The 15,264-nt window shown below is 37.9% G+C and overlaps 1 protein-coding gene across 7 annotated transcripts in view; it reads right to left on the bottom strand.

The window, feature by feature from the left end:
* The window catches only part of LOC132897922 (C-terminal-binding protein 2), a 245,156-nt gene that overhangs the window by 33,021 nt on the left and 196,871 nt on the right, over window positions 1-15,264 (bottom strand). Inside the window, exons 1-2 of one of the 7 annotated variants that reach the window (XM_060939209.1) lie at window positions 13,506-13,559; window positions 13,070-13,076 (exon numbers count right to left, since the gene is read on the bottom strand). The exons of 5 other annotated variants lie outside the window; for them this stretch is intronic. In XM_060939209.1, the coding sequence (XP_060795192.1) occupies window positions 13,070-13,076; window positions 13,506-13,544 (46 nt within the window). In that variant the 5' untranslated portion in view covers window positions 13,545-13,559. Of the gene's footprint in view, window positions 1-12,520; window positions 14,001-15,264 lie in introns of those variants that run through there. One more of the 7 variants, XM_060939202.1, reaches the window with a different exon arrangement.

Raw genomic sequence — 15,264 nt, 5'->3', positions numbered from 1 at the left:
GCAGCTCAAAAAACATTAATACCAGTTTAACCAATCAGACTGTCAATCAAAAACCATTAATACCAGGTTAACTAATCAGGCTAAAGTTGATAAACCATTAATATCAGTTTAACCAATCAGCCTACAGCTCAAAAACCATTAATACCAGTTTAACCAATCAAACTGTCAATCAAAAACTATTAATACCAGTTTAACCAATCAGACTGCAGCTCAAAAAACATTAATACCAGTTTAACCAATCAGACTGCAGCTCAAAACCATTAATACCAGTTTAACCAATCAGACTGTCAATCAAAAACCATTAATACCAGTTTAACCAAACAGATAGTCGATCAAAAACCATTAATACCAGTTTAACCAAACAGACTGCAGCTCAAAACCATTAATACCAGTTTAACCAATCAGACTGCAACTCAAAAACCATTAATACCAGTTTAACCAATCAGACTGCAGCTCAAAAAACATTAATACCAGTTTAACCAATCAGACTGCAACTCAAAAAACATTAATACCAGTTTAACCAACCAGACTGTCAATCAAAAACCATTAATACCAGTTTAACCAAACAGATAGTCGATCAAAAACCATTAATACCAGTTTAACCAATCAGACTGCAGCTCAAAACCATTAATACCAGTTTAACCAATCAGACTGCAACTCAAAAACCATTAATACCAGTTTAACCAATCAGACTGCAGCTCAAAAAACATTAATATCAGTTTAACCAATCAGACTGCAGCTCAAAAAACATTACCAGATTAACCAATCAGACTGTCAATCAAAAACCATTAATACCAGTTAAACCAATCAGACTGCAACTCAAAAACCATTAATACCAGGTTAACTAATCAGACTGTCAATCAAAAAACATTTAACCAATCAGACTGCAGCTCAAAAACCATTAATACAAGTTTAACCAATCAAGCTGTCAATCAAAAACTATTAATACCAGTTTAACCAATCAGACTGCAACTCAAAAACCATTAATACCAGTTTAACGAACCAGACTGTCGATCAAAAACCATTAATACCAGTTTAACCAATCAGACTGCAACTCAAAAACCATTAATACCAGTTTAACCATTCAGACTGCAGCTCAAAACCATTAATACCAGTTTAACCAATCAGACTGCAACTCAAAAAACATTAATACCAGTTTAACCAACCAGACTGTCAATCAAAAACCATTAATACTAGTTTAACCAAACAGACTGCAGCTCAAAACCATTAATACCAGTTTAACCAATCAGACTGCAGCTCAAAAACCTTTAATACCAGTTTAACCAATCAGACTGCAGCTCAAAAAACATTAATACCAGTTTAACCAATCAGACTGCAGCTCAAAAACATTACCAGCTTAACCAATCAGACTGTCAATCAAAAACCATTAATACCAGTTTAACCAATCAGAATGCAACTCAAAAACCATTAATACCAGTTTAACCAATCAGACTGTCGATCAAAAACCATTAATACCAGTTTAACCAAACAGACTGCAGCTCAAAACCATTAATACCAGTTTAACCAACCAGACTGTCGATCAAAAACCATTAATACCAGTTTAACCAATAAGACTGCAGCTCAAAACCATTAATACCAGTTTAACCAATCAGACTGCAACTCAAAAACCATTAATACCAGTTTAACTAATCAGACTGTCAATCAAAAACCATTTAACCAATCAGACTGCAGCTCAAAAACCGTTAATACCAGTTTAACCAATCAAGCTGTCAATCAAAAACTATTAATACCAGTTTAACCAATCAGACTGCAGCTCAAAACCATTAATACCAGTTTAACCAATCAGACTGTCAATCAAAAACCATTAATACCAGTTTAACCAAACAGACTGCAGCTCAAAACCATTAATACCAGTTTAACCAATCAAACTGTCAATCAAAAACTATTAATACCAGTTTAACCAATCAGACTGCAACTCAAAAAAAAAAAACCAGTTTAACCATTCAGATTGCAGCTCAAAACCATTAATACCAGTTTAACCAATCAGACTGCAGCTCAAAACCATTAATACCAGTTTAACCAATCAGACTGCAACTCAAAACCATTAATACCAGTTTAACCAAACAGACTGTCGATCAAAAACCATTAATACCAGTTTAACCAATCAGACTGCAGCTCAAAACCATTAATACCAGTTTAACCAATCAGACTGCAACTCAAAAACCATTAATACCAGGTTAACTAATCAGACTGTCAATCAAAAACCATTTAACCAATCAGACTGCAGCTCAAAAACCGTTAATACCAGTTTAACCAATCAAGCTGTCAATCAAAAACTATTAATACCAGTTTAACCAATCAGACTGCAACTCAAAAACCATTAATACCAGTTTAACCAATCAAACTGTCAATCAAAAACTATTAATACCAGTTTAACCAATCAGACTGCAACTCAAAAACCATTAATACCAGTTTAACCAATCAAACTGTCAATCAAAAACTATTAATACCAGTTTAACCAATCAGACTGCAACTCAAAAAAAAAATACCAGTTTAACCATTCAGATTGCAGCTCAAAACCATTAATACCAGTTTAACCAATCAGACTGCAGCTCAAAACCATTAATACCAGTTTAACCAATCAGACTGCAACTCAAAAAAAAAAAAACCAGTTTAACCATTCAGATTGCAGCTCAAAACCATTAATACCAGTTTAACCAATCAGACTGCAGCTCAAAACCATTAATACCAGGTTAACTAATCAAACTCTCAATCAAAAACTATTAATACCAGTTTAACCAATCAGACTGCAGCTCAAAAAACATTACCAGCTTAACCAATCAGACTGTCAATCAAAAACCATTAATACCAGTTTAACCAATCAGACTGCAGCTCAAAACCATTAATACCAGTTTAACCAATCAGACTGTCAATCAAAAACCATTAATACCAGTTTAACCAATCAGACTGCAGCTCAAAACCATTAATACCAGTTAAACCAATCAGACTGCAGCTCAAAACCATTAATACCAGTTTAACCAACCAGACTGTCGATCAAAAACCATTAATACCAGTTTAACCAATCAGAATGCAGCTCAAAACCATTAATACCTGTTTAACCAATCAGACTGCAACTCAAAAACCATTAATACCAGGTTAACTAATCAGACTGTCAATCAAAAACCATTTAACCAATCAGACTGCAGCTCAAAAACCATTAATACCAGTTTAACCAATCAAGCTGTCAATCAAAAACTATTAATACCAGTTTAACCAATCAGACTGCAACTCAAAAAACATTAATACCAGTTTAACCAATCAGACTGCAGCTCAAAAAACATTACCCGCTTAACCAATCAGACTGTCAATCAAAAACCATTAATACCAGTTTAACCAATCAGACTGCAGCTCAAAACCATTAATACCAGTTTAACCAATCAGACTGTCAATCAAAAACCATTAATACCAGTTTAACCAATCAGACTGCAACTCAAAAACCATTAATACCAGTTTAACCAAACAGACAGTCGATCAAAAACCATTAATACCAGTTTAACCAATCAGACTGCAGCTCAAAACCATTAATACCAGTTTAACCAATCAGACTGCAGCTCAAAAACACATTAGTTAAACTGGTGTTAATCAGGCTAAAGTTGATAAACCATTAATACCTGTTTAACCAATCAGACTGCAGTTCATAAACCAATAATTCCAGTTTAACCAATCAGACTGTCAATCAAAAACCATTAATACCAGTTTAACCAATCAGACTTTTGATCAAAAAACATTAATTCCAGTTTAACCGATCAGACTGCAGTTCGTAAACTATTAATACCAGTTTAACCAATCAGACTGCAGCTCATAAACCATTAATACCAGTTTAACCAATCAGACTGTCAATCAAAAACCATTAATACCAGTTTAACCAATCAGACTGCAACTCAAAAACCATTAATACCAGTTTAACCAAACAGACAGTCGATCAAAAACCATTAATACCAGTTTAACCAATCAGACTGCAGCTCAAAACCATTAATACCAGTTTAACCAATCAGACTGCAACTCAAAAAAAAAAATACCAGTTTAACCATTCAGATTGCAGCTCAAAACCATTAATACCAGTTTAACCAATCAGACTGCAGCTCAAAACCATTAATACCAGTTTAACCAACCAGACTGCAGCTCAAAACCATTAATACCAGGTTAACTAATCAAACTCTCAATCAAAAACTATTAATACCAGTTTAACCAATCAGACTGCAACTCAAAAAACATTAATACCAGTTTAACCAATCAAAAACTATTAATACCAGTTTAACCAATCAGACTGCAGCTCAAAAAACATTACCAGCTTAACCAATCAGACTGTCAATCAAAAACCATTAATACCAGTTTAACCAATCAGACTGCAGCTCAAAACCATTAATACCAGTTTAACCAATCAGACTGTCAATCAAAAACCATTAATACCAGTTTAACCAATCAGACTGCAACTCAAAACCATTAATACCAGTTTAACCAACCAGACTGTCGATCAAAAACCATTAATACCAGTTTAACCAATCAGACTGCAGCTCAAAACCATTAATACCAGTTAAACCAATCAGACTGCAGCTCAAAACCATTAATACCAGTTTAACCAACCAGACTGTCGATCAAAAACCATTAATACCAGTTTAACCAATCAGAATGCAGCTCAAAACCATTAATACCAGTTTAACCAATCAGACTGCAACTCAAAAACCATTAATACCAGGTTAACTAATCAGACTGTCAATCAAAAACCATTTAACCAATCAGACTGCAGCTCAAAAACCATTAATACCAGTTTAACCAATCAAGCTGTCAATCAAAAACTATTAATACCAGTTTAACCAATCAGACTGCAACTCAAAAAACATTAATACCAGTTTAACCAATCAAAAACTATTAATACCAGTTTAACCAATCAGACTGCAGCTCAAAACCATTAATACCAGTTTAACCAATCAGACTGCAGCTCAAAAACACATTAGTTAAACTGGTGTTAATCAGGCTAAAGTTGATAAACCATTAATACCTGTTTAACCAATCAGACTGCAGTTCATAAACCAATAATTCCAGTTTAACCAATCAGACTGTCAATCAAAAACCATTAATACCAGTTTAACCAATCAGACTTTTGATCAAAAAACATTAATTCCAGTTTAACCGATCAGACTGCAGTTCGTAAACTATTAATACCAGTTTAACCAATCAGACTGCAGCTCATAAACCATTAATACCAGTTTAACCAATCAGACTGTCAATCAAAAACCATTAATACCAGTTTAACCAATCAGACTGCAACTCAAAAACCATTAATACCAGTTTAACCAAACAGACAGTCGATCAAAAACCATTAATACCAGTTTAACCAATCAGACTGCAGCTCAAAACCATTAATACCAGTTTAACCAATCAGACTGCAACTCAAAAAAAAAAAATACCAGTTTAACCATTCAGATTGCAGCTCAAAACCATTAATACCAGTTTAACCAATCAGACTGCAGCTCAAAACCATTAATACCAGTTTAACCAACCAGACTGCAGCTCAAAACCATTAATACCAGGTTAACTAATCAAACTCTCAATCAAAAACTATTAATACCAGTTTAACCAATCAGACTGCAACTCCAAAAACATTAATACCAGTTTAACCAATCAAAAACTATTAATACCAGTTTAACCAATCAGACTGCAGCTCAAAAAACATTACCAGCTTAACCAATCAGACTGTCAATCAAAAACCATTAATACCAGTTTAACCAATCAGACTGCAGCTCAAAACCATTAATACCAGTTTAACCAATCAGACTGTCAATCAAAAACCATTAATACCAGTTTAACCAATCAGACTGCAACTCAAAACCATTAATACCAGTTTAACCAACCAGACTGTCGATCAAAAACCATTAATACCAGTTTAACCAATCAGACTGCAGCTCAAAACCATTAATACCAGTTAAACCAATCAGACTGCAGCTCAAAACCATTAATACCAGTTTAACCAACCAGACTGTCGATCAAAAACCATTAATACCAGTTTAACCAATCAGAATGCAGCTCAAAACCATTAATACCAGTTTAACCAATCAGACTGCAACTCAAAAACCATTAATACCAGGTTAACTAATCAGACTGTCAATCAAAAACCATTTAACCAATCAGACTGCAGCTCAAAAACCATTAATACCAGTTTAACCAATCAAGCTGTCAATCAAAAACTATTAATACCAGTTTAACCAATCAGACTGCAACTCAAAAAACATTAATACCAGTTTAACCAATCAAAAACTATTAATACCAGTTTAACCAATCAGACTGCAGCTCAAAAAACATTACCAGCTTAACCAATCAGACTGTCAATCAAAAACCATTAATACCAGTTTAACCAATCAGACTGCAGCTCAAAAACCATTAATACCAGTTTAACCAATCAAAAACTATTAAAACCAGTTTAACCAATCAGACTGCAGCTCAAAAAACATTACCAGCTTAACCAATCAGACTGTCAATCAAAAACCATTAATACCAGTTTAACCAATCAGACTGCAGCTCAAAACCATTAATACCAGTTTAACCAATCAGACTGTCAATCAAAAACCATTAATACCAGTTTAACCAATCAGACTGCAACTCAAAAACCATTAATACCAGTTTAACCAAACAGACAGTCGATCAAAAACCATTAATACCAGTTTAACCAATCAGACTGCAGCTCAAAACCATTAATACCAGTTTAACCAATCAGACTGCAGCTCAAAAACACATTAGTTAAACTGGTGTTAATCAGGCTAAAGTTGATAAACCATTAATACCTGTTTAACCAATCAGACTGCAGTTCATAAACCAATAATTCCAGTTTAACCAATCAGACTGTCAATCAAAAACCATTAATACCAGTTTAACCAATCAGACTTTTGATCAAAAAACATTAATTCCAGTTTAACCGATCAGACTGCAGTTCGTAAACTATTAATACCAGTTTAACCAATCAGACTGCAGCTCATAAACCATTAATACCAGTTTAACCAATCAGACTGTCAATCAAAAACCATTAATACCAGTTTAACCAATCAGACTGCAACTCAAAAACCATTAATACCAGTTTAACCAAACAGACAGTCGATCAAAAACCATTAATACCAGTTTAACCAATCAGACTGCAGCTCAAAACCATTAATACCAGTTTAACCAATCAGACTGCAACTCAAAAACACATTAGTTAAACTGGTATTAATCAGGCTAAAGTTGATAAACCATTAATACCTGTTTAACCAATCAGACTGCAGTTCATAAACCAATAATTCCAGTTTAACCAATCAGACTTTTGATCAAAAAACATTAATTCCAGTTTAACCAATCAGACTGCAGTTCGTAAACTATTAATACCAGTTTAACCAATCAGACTGCAGCTCATAAACCATTAATACCAGTTTAACCAATCAGACTGTCAATCAAAAACCATTAATACCAGTTTAACCAATCAGACTGCAACTCAAAAACCATTAATACCAGTTTAACCAAACAGACAGTCGATCAAAAACCATTAATACCAGTTTAACCAATCAGACTGCAGCTCAAAACCATTAATACCAGTTTAACCAATCAGACTGCAACTCAAAAACACATTAGTTAAACTGGTATTAATCAGACTAAAGTTGATAAACCATTAATACCTGTTTAACCAATCAGACTGCAGTTCATAAACCAATAATTCCAGTTTAACCAATCAGACTGTCAATCAAAAACCATTAATACCAGTTTAACCAATCAGACTGTTGATCAAAAAACATTAATTCCAGTTTAACCAATCAGACTGCAGTTCGTAAACTATTAATACCAGTTTAACCAATCAGACTGCAGCTCATAAACCATTAATACCAGTTTAACCAATCAGACTGCAGTTCGTAAACTATTAATACCAGTTTAACCAATCAGACTGCAGTTCCCACCCACTGTGGCCAATCATGCTATAAAAGTGAAGATTAAAGGCCTTTACACAGCAGATACGACATGAAATTGTGATGCAAAAATACGAAAAATTAATGTGCGAAATTTTCACACATCGTACGCACTCTGAGTCTGATGTGTATTTTTAAATGCTTCACATTCTGTTTCGTGCTCGTTTCACACCGGTTTCACGGTGCGACGGTCAGCAGTGTCCTGCGTGAGCGATGGAGTCGTCTAGCAGTGAAAAAGACATAATAATTACAGACGACATCCTCTCAAGGTAGAGAAGGTTTTGTATACACTCGAGGTTTTGCCGGCTTTTTTCAGCTCGCCAGACATCAGTGGAACCCAGTGGAGCCCTCATCTGACTGGTCATGTGATCATTTTCCAGTGGGAAATTTGTTCCAAACAAGACGGCTCTGAATTTATTTTTTATCGTACCGAACTTCATTCTTGGTGCGTACAGACTAATAGGAACACATTTACATTTTTTTTTTTTATTCCATAGACATTCACTGGATATGAGCAATCGTGTGCTCTGATTGGCTACTCTACTACCAGGATATCAGCTCATATACCATGAGTAGAGAAAAACAAAATGGCAGAGCGTGTTGCTGAACCAACCGAGGATGAAATAAAAACTCAACTCGAAAACAAAAATACAAAAAAAAAAAAAGCGCAACAAAATATGGAATAAAAGTATTTGATGGTACGGGTAATAACATATCTTTTTTTATTTTTCAAGAATTATTATCACATTTTTCACAAATTGCTTCTGTCATTTCGCCGGTTTGTTTACATTCTAAGCAGAAATTATTTTGTCGGATGTTTTGTATAAAGTTTTTATTGACTGAATTTGCAAAAAATCAAAATAAAAATGCTCTGTTTCTCAAAATCCAATGAATGTGGATAGAATAAAACAGTTATTCCACTCAATCTCGCCATACGGCTTATAGCTATCAGCTCATGTACGACCCGATTTCGTGGAATAACTGTTAAATATATTATAATGACCTGCATGATTTTGTACAAATAGTTCATCTGAAAATTCAGACTCGGTGAGCAACGGTCTGAGAGCTCAACTTCTAAAAGGAAAGTCCTTTCCTCTTTGTATTTGATGCATAATGTAAAAAACAAGATCGACTGTGAGCGACTGCTCACTTGCGTATCCCCCCCCGCTTAGATCAGAACGCAAGCAATCGAAGGAATAGGACACTTATTATGAATGTTGACTTTAACAAATAATTAACCCTGAAACATGTAAGTAAAGAGCAGCGTCTCTCCCCAGGGATTTCAAACAGCATCCTGGGAAACTGTCATTCTGAAATAGCATTTTGCTTCTTGAAATGGTGTCAAAATCCACCCTATATGTTTCATAAATACATTCAGTCGGTAAACAGGAAGTCGATGTGCGACAGACCTAAAAACGGGACACACAGTATAGAACCCCAAGCTGAAGCTCGGTACCAAGTAGCAAGTGGCTATGATTTGTGGTTGCTGAGAAAAGTGTTACCAAAATTTTGTAAATCCACGCTATATGTTTCGTAAATACATTCAGTCGGTAAACAGGAAGTCGATGTGTGACAGACCTGAAAATGGTATACATGGTATAGAACCCCAAGCTGAAGTTTGGTACCAAGTGGCTATGATTGGTGGTTGCTGAGAAAAAGGGTGTTTTGGAAGGACGGAGATACGGACGGACAGAGGTAAACCAGTATTCCTTTTCACCTTTGGAGCGGGGGTATAAAAAATTAAATTAAATTTAAATTCCCATCTCGTATCAATAACAAACAAGAAGACAGAGTCATCTAGACAGAGTCCCCCGCCCTATATACCAACTATATACCAAGTTTTAAGATATTATTTGTCGCATTTTTCAAGTTCTGCTGCAGGAAACCAACCCGACCTCTTTACACTGACCTCAGCAACCCATGGCATAAACCCACTGGACATTTTCATTTTTAGTTCAGCTAAAAATGAACATTTCTCACTTTTCTTAGTATCAAAAGGCACATATACACTACCGTTCAAAAGTTTAGGGTCACCCAGACAATTTTGTGTTTTCCATGAAAAGTCACACTTTTATTTCCCACCATAAGTTGTAAAATGAATAGAAAATATAGTCAAGACATTTTTCTGGCCATTTTGAGCATTTAATCGACCCCACAAATGGGATGCTCCAGAAACTCAATCTGCTCAAAGGAAGGTCAGTTTTATAGCTTTTCTAAAGAGCTAAACTGTTTTCAGCTGTGCTAACATGATTGTACAAGGGTTTTCTAATCATCCATTAGCCTTCTGAGGCAATGAGCAAACACATTGTACCATTAGAACACTGGAGTGAGAGTTGCTGGAAATGGGCCTCTATACACCTATGGAGATATTGCACCAAAAACCAGACATTTGCAGCTAGAATAGTCATTTAGCACATTAGCAATGTATAGAGTGGATTTCTGATTAGTTTAAAGTCATCTTCATTGAAAAGAACAGCACTTTTCTTTCAAAAATAAGGACATTTCAAAGTGACCCCAAACTTTTGAACGGTCCTGTACATTACTGAATCAACACATATACCAAGGGTGGCACGGTGGTGTAATGGTTAGCGCTGTCGCCTCACAGCAAGAAGGTCCGGGTTCGAGCCCGGTGGCTGGCGAGGGCCTTTCTGTGCGGAGTTTGCATGTTCTCCCCGTGTCCGCGTGGGTTTCCTCCGGGTGCTCCGGTTTCCCCCACAGTCCAAAGACATGCAGGTTAGGTTAACTGGTGACTCTAAATTGACCGTAGGTGTGAATGTGAGTGTGAATGGTTGTCTGTGTCTATGTGTCAGCCCTGTGATGACCTGGCGACTTGTCCAGGGTGTACCCCGCCTTTCGCCCGTAGTCAGCTGGGATAGGCTCCAGCTCGCCTGCGACCCTGTAGAACAGGACAAAGCAGCTACAGATAATGAGATGAGATGAGACATACTGTATACCAACTTCCAAGACCAAACCACTCATAGCTTTCAAGTTCTGCTCCGGAAACAAAACCTGCCCCTAAGACTAACCTGAGAGACTGAGTCTGAAATTGTTTCCAGGAAAACATGAAAAATTCTCAAATTTTTTAGTATGAAAAGGCAAATCTACATCACCTTGTTAACATGTATACCGAGTTTCAAATCCGTATCATGAATAGTTTTGGATATATGCTCCGGAAACCAACATTGCTCTTAGAAACCAAGTCAAAATCTATTTTTTATGTAAAAATTTGAAAAATACTTAAAAAAAAAATCCAAAATAGCAAAAGACACCAGTTCACATGTTGCTTGACATGTATGCAAAGTTCCATGAAGATATCTTCAGTAGTTTTAAAGATATGGCTCGGAAACAAAAACGTGACTGGACGGACGGACGGAACCCGTTTCTATATCCCGGGATAAACAGTAATATCATAGAAACTTTAGTAAAGGAGAAAAAAAATACATGTAGTTTTTAAAACTATTCATTGCTACAATTATATTAATAATATTTAATAATAATTTATTTATTATGTAGCATTTTTTAAAAATTTGCCTAAAATCTCAAAAATCTTTACATAAAAGTTTAAAAGTGAAGAACAAAACAATGCACAGCAACTTTTACAAGGACAAAAGAAATGAAAAAAAATAACATGAAAACAAATTCAAACAATAAATCACTTCATAAATCTTGCGAAAGGATTTAGCAATTAGCGTTATTTAGTTTCCCTGTTAAGGCACAAAACACCTTTATCATCTTCATCAGTCATCACCATGACTCTCAAACACATCCACTACCTTCAGCCTCGTATTTAAAAAAAAAGCTGATGTAGCCACGTGCTCATGCCTTCTGCATCCTATTAGCTCTAAAGGGATTTCAGGGATTTAAGACTATTATTACTCCAGTGGAGAAGGAAAGTAGAGTGAAAATAAAGAGTTGGAGTCCCTTTATGGTCTAAAGTTAGACCATACAGAAAATGTTACCAGATGCGATAACCAAGAAATGTTTGGTTTGGGCCAAACTAAAATATTGTACCGATGGGTCTCATGGCATATATTACAGAATACCTTACAGATCCTTTTTTCTCTTCATTAGACGTTCTCCAGGATAGCTAGTTATAAGATAGCTAGTTATAACAGATTTAATTTACATTTTGAAATGTTGTCCCCATGAAAAAGATATCAAATCACTGAAAGCAGAAGGTTATACACATGCCATAGCTTCCACGAGCTGTCTCGATCACACAAACACAAGCATCGAGTGCATATTTAGCTCAAGATTTTCATGATGTAACTGTAGCTCAAGTGAATTCAATGCACACATTTCAAAACATTCAAGCCGAGTTCCCAAAATGTATCCAGTTTATGAAGAGTGGTATGAAAAGTCCAAAAATGTCGCTTTCAAATGAAGTTGCTTTAGTGGAAAGAATGTGAAAATCTCCCAAAGTTTTAAACAAGCAAAGGTGTAATTTATGTGCAGCAGCGATCTAAACCTAAATTGTTACAATCACCAGACAAGGTATATACGGAATATACAGAAGCTAAATCTAGAGACTTGAGACAGGAAAAGAAAAGGATGAAGTGAAGAATTTTTTTTACTTGTATCTGGTGAAGCCATGGTGGAAACAATGACCGGAGGACCAGTACGGCGACTCATCTTATTATTCGGGTTAAGAGTCTGAGACTGGACGGTGGTACCCGTAGGCACGACTGCACTCTCCACAGCAGAAACCCCCTTCCTCAAGAGCTGGGGACTGGGGTGAGCGCCTGGGGTTTGAGGCATATGAGGCAGACTAGGTGCTCTCTTCATCAACTCTATAGGCGTATAGGTGCTGGAGAAAGCTTTGGGTACGAGACCAGGGGTACCCAAACTCCCTGGCTGCTGTGGCTGAAGGTGGCTTGACATTGGCAGACCAGTATGAGGATTATACATCGCTAGCGGTCGTGTCTGCGTCAAGGAAGTGCTATACGCCCCAGGATTGACCGGAAGTCCACCAGCAGAACGCACCCCAGGATAGCTTGTAGTTTCTAACAGATGTTGAGAAGGTGCACTGCTTGGTCTGCGGTTGATAAACTCGCTTACCCTTGGAGACACGGTCTGCAGGGTAGTTGAGGGCTGCTGCAAGAGGTGGGAGTCCATGGCCAAACCTTGAGACTGCGTGTAGAGATCGTTACGGTGGCTGAAGCTGTTAGAGCGGCCACGTATTGCTGGTGCTCCAGTGCCTCCTGTCTTGCAGTTAAGCACCACCCTGGATAGTACCCGGGTCTGGCCAAGGTTTGGAGCTACAGAGCGAATATCATGATCTTCCATCATGGACAGCATGGTAGTAGAGTCAAAGCCTTGCTGCAACAGAAGGGTTATGGTGCTTTCAGACAGACCCTCGCTACGTAGATATGTTAGGAAAGCTGGATCCACAGCCCTCTTTGGGTCCATAGTAACAGCTGCTGATGGGTGGTGGGTTGTGATCCCAGCTGTGAGCTGAGCTGGTGTAGCAGCCACTATAGCTGCATTGGCATCATAGGCAGGATCATAGGGCATCCTCTGAGCAGGTACACTACCATAAGCAGACACTCCTCGAGGTACACTTCCATCAACAACAGGAGTGGGTGTAGGATCCATCATGATGCAGGTGGAGGGAGGGTGGTCAAGATGAAGGCCGCCGTTGACTTCGGTGTAACCAGAATGGCCTGTCAGAGAGGCCTGATCGGCCGCAATCCCGAAACAGGAAGGAGAGGCGGCCCTACTGCGGATACGCTGACTGTCTGGGAAGGCTAAAGAATCCCTGTACAAACGGCTCAACTCATGAGCCATGGGTGGGGGAGGTGGAGGAGGAGGTGGTGGCGGCGGAGGGGGAGGTGGAGCGGGGCCAGGTGTAGGTGCACGAGTAGGATTCCTAGTTTGCCCTTGATCCCACACAGATCTCACCCCTCCTACACCCAGCCCATAATGCGAGCCTGATCTGCTAAGAAGCTGGTGGCTTCCTCTATAAAATCCCTGCAGGTCTTCAGGTGGCTGAGCAGATAAGGCAGTGTCAAACGGGTAATAATCAGGAGGAGGAACAGTGCCCCTAACAGCCATGGCTTCCTCCGGGTGGTTGCTTAATTTAGCTATGGGATCTGTCTTCATGGAAAAATCAGCATACCTTTCAAGGTCACCGTTGTTGTAGAGTTCGTCCTGGCAGCCAAAAAAAAATTTTTCTGGCTCTGGTTCAGGAGACAGCAAGGAGCAGGGTGGCAGAAGAGGATCAAACCAAAGTTTACCGTTGCTCCCAAAGGAGACAGAATTCCTTCGCGACGCAATGTTGACAGAATTGTCAGGAGTCGCACTATCCTGCCACAACCCTCAATCGATCTTAACTCGATCTTGCCAAGGCGAAGACTAAAGCAGCACTACACTATTCTTGAACGGGGAGAAAAGAAAAGAAGGAGTCTGGTGTGGAAAAAAAGGGTTTCCATTTCACCTCTCAGGTTTCAGGCAAAGAAAAAAAAAACATGAGGTATATAGGGATCATTTCACCTGATCTACGGGAGGCATTTTTTCTCTCCCTTCGGGCAATGCTATCATGTAGCCACATATTGCCAGGTAGCCCCTAAATTATTCAGCCCTGGAAACATAAGCATGAGAGGGAGGGGAGAACAAGCAAAATGGGACAAGACATAACACAAAGACACACACCCACACTTACAAAAAATTAAAACCACGCACCTTATGAGGGTGGTCTCTATTCCAGTAAGGGCCACATACAGTAAGAGTCGCGTGTATATTTTGAGTACCGGACTACGATAACTGAGGATGAAGATAAGAGAGGAGGGGTCACGCTAATCCAGTGGGCTTTTTATCCTTTCCTGTGGCAAGGCCATTTTACAAACTACTGCCATTGCCATGAGGGATTAGTCAAAATAAAACCTGCTTAATTCCAGTGGCCCCTGTGGCTTTACTCGAACTAGAGAGAAAATAATATCAATGCCTCATACCACATGTGGTCTCTTTCACTACATTCGTTTGTTATCTAACGATGCCCATTAAGGACTAGTAACTTACACCCTACAGGAAGACGTCAGTCAGGTCATGACATTCATGCCGTACATTCACGGTTCTAAGAAGCCAGTCTGAGAGTTGGTGCTGATCCAAAGGGCATTCATGCAACCCCTTTGTTTCTGCCCAAGTGGACATTTGATATCGCCTTCCTTTTGTTTAGCGTATGGCACAGGCAATCAAGGTATGATATGAGAAACAATAAGCCATGCTTCATGGAAAGTTTTTTGAAATAAATAAATCATATCTTCTCAGAACTTCAAATATAACAAGACTTTTAACTAACTCTGAACTTCATAGAAAAGTA

The sequence above is a fragment of the Neoarius graeffei genome, chromosome 14 (assembly GCF_027579695.1).
Source record: "Neoarius graeffei isolate fNeoGra1 chromosome 14, fNeoGra1.pri, whole genome shotgun sequence".
NCBI lineage: Eukaryota > Metazoa > Chordata > Actinopteri > Siluriformes > Ariidae > Neoarius > Neoarius graeffei.
The sequence above is the reverse complement of the archived record's forward strand: the minus strand, read 5'-3'. Positions and strand labels throughout refer to the sequence as shown.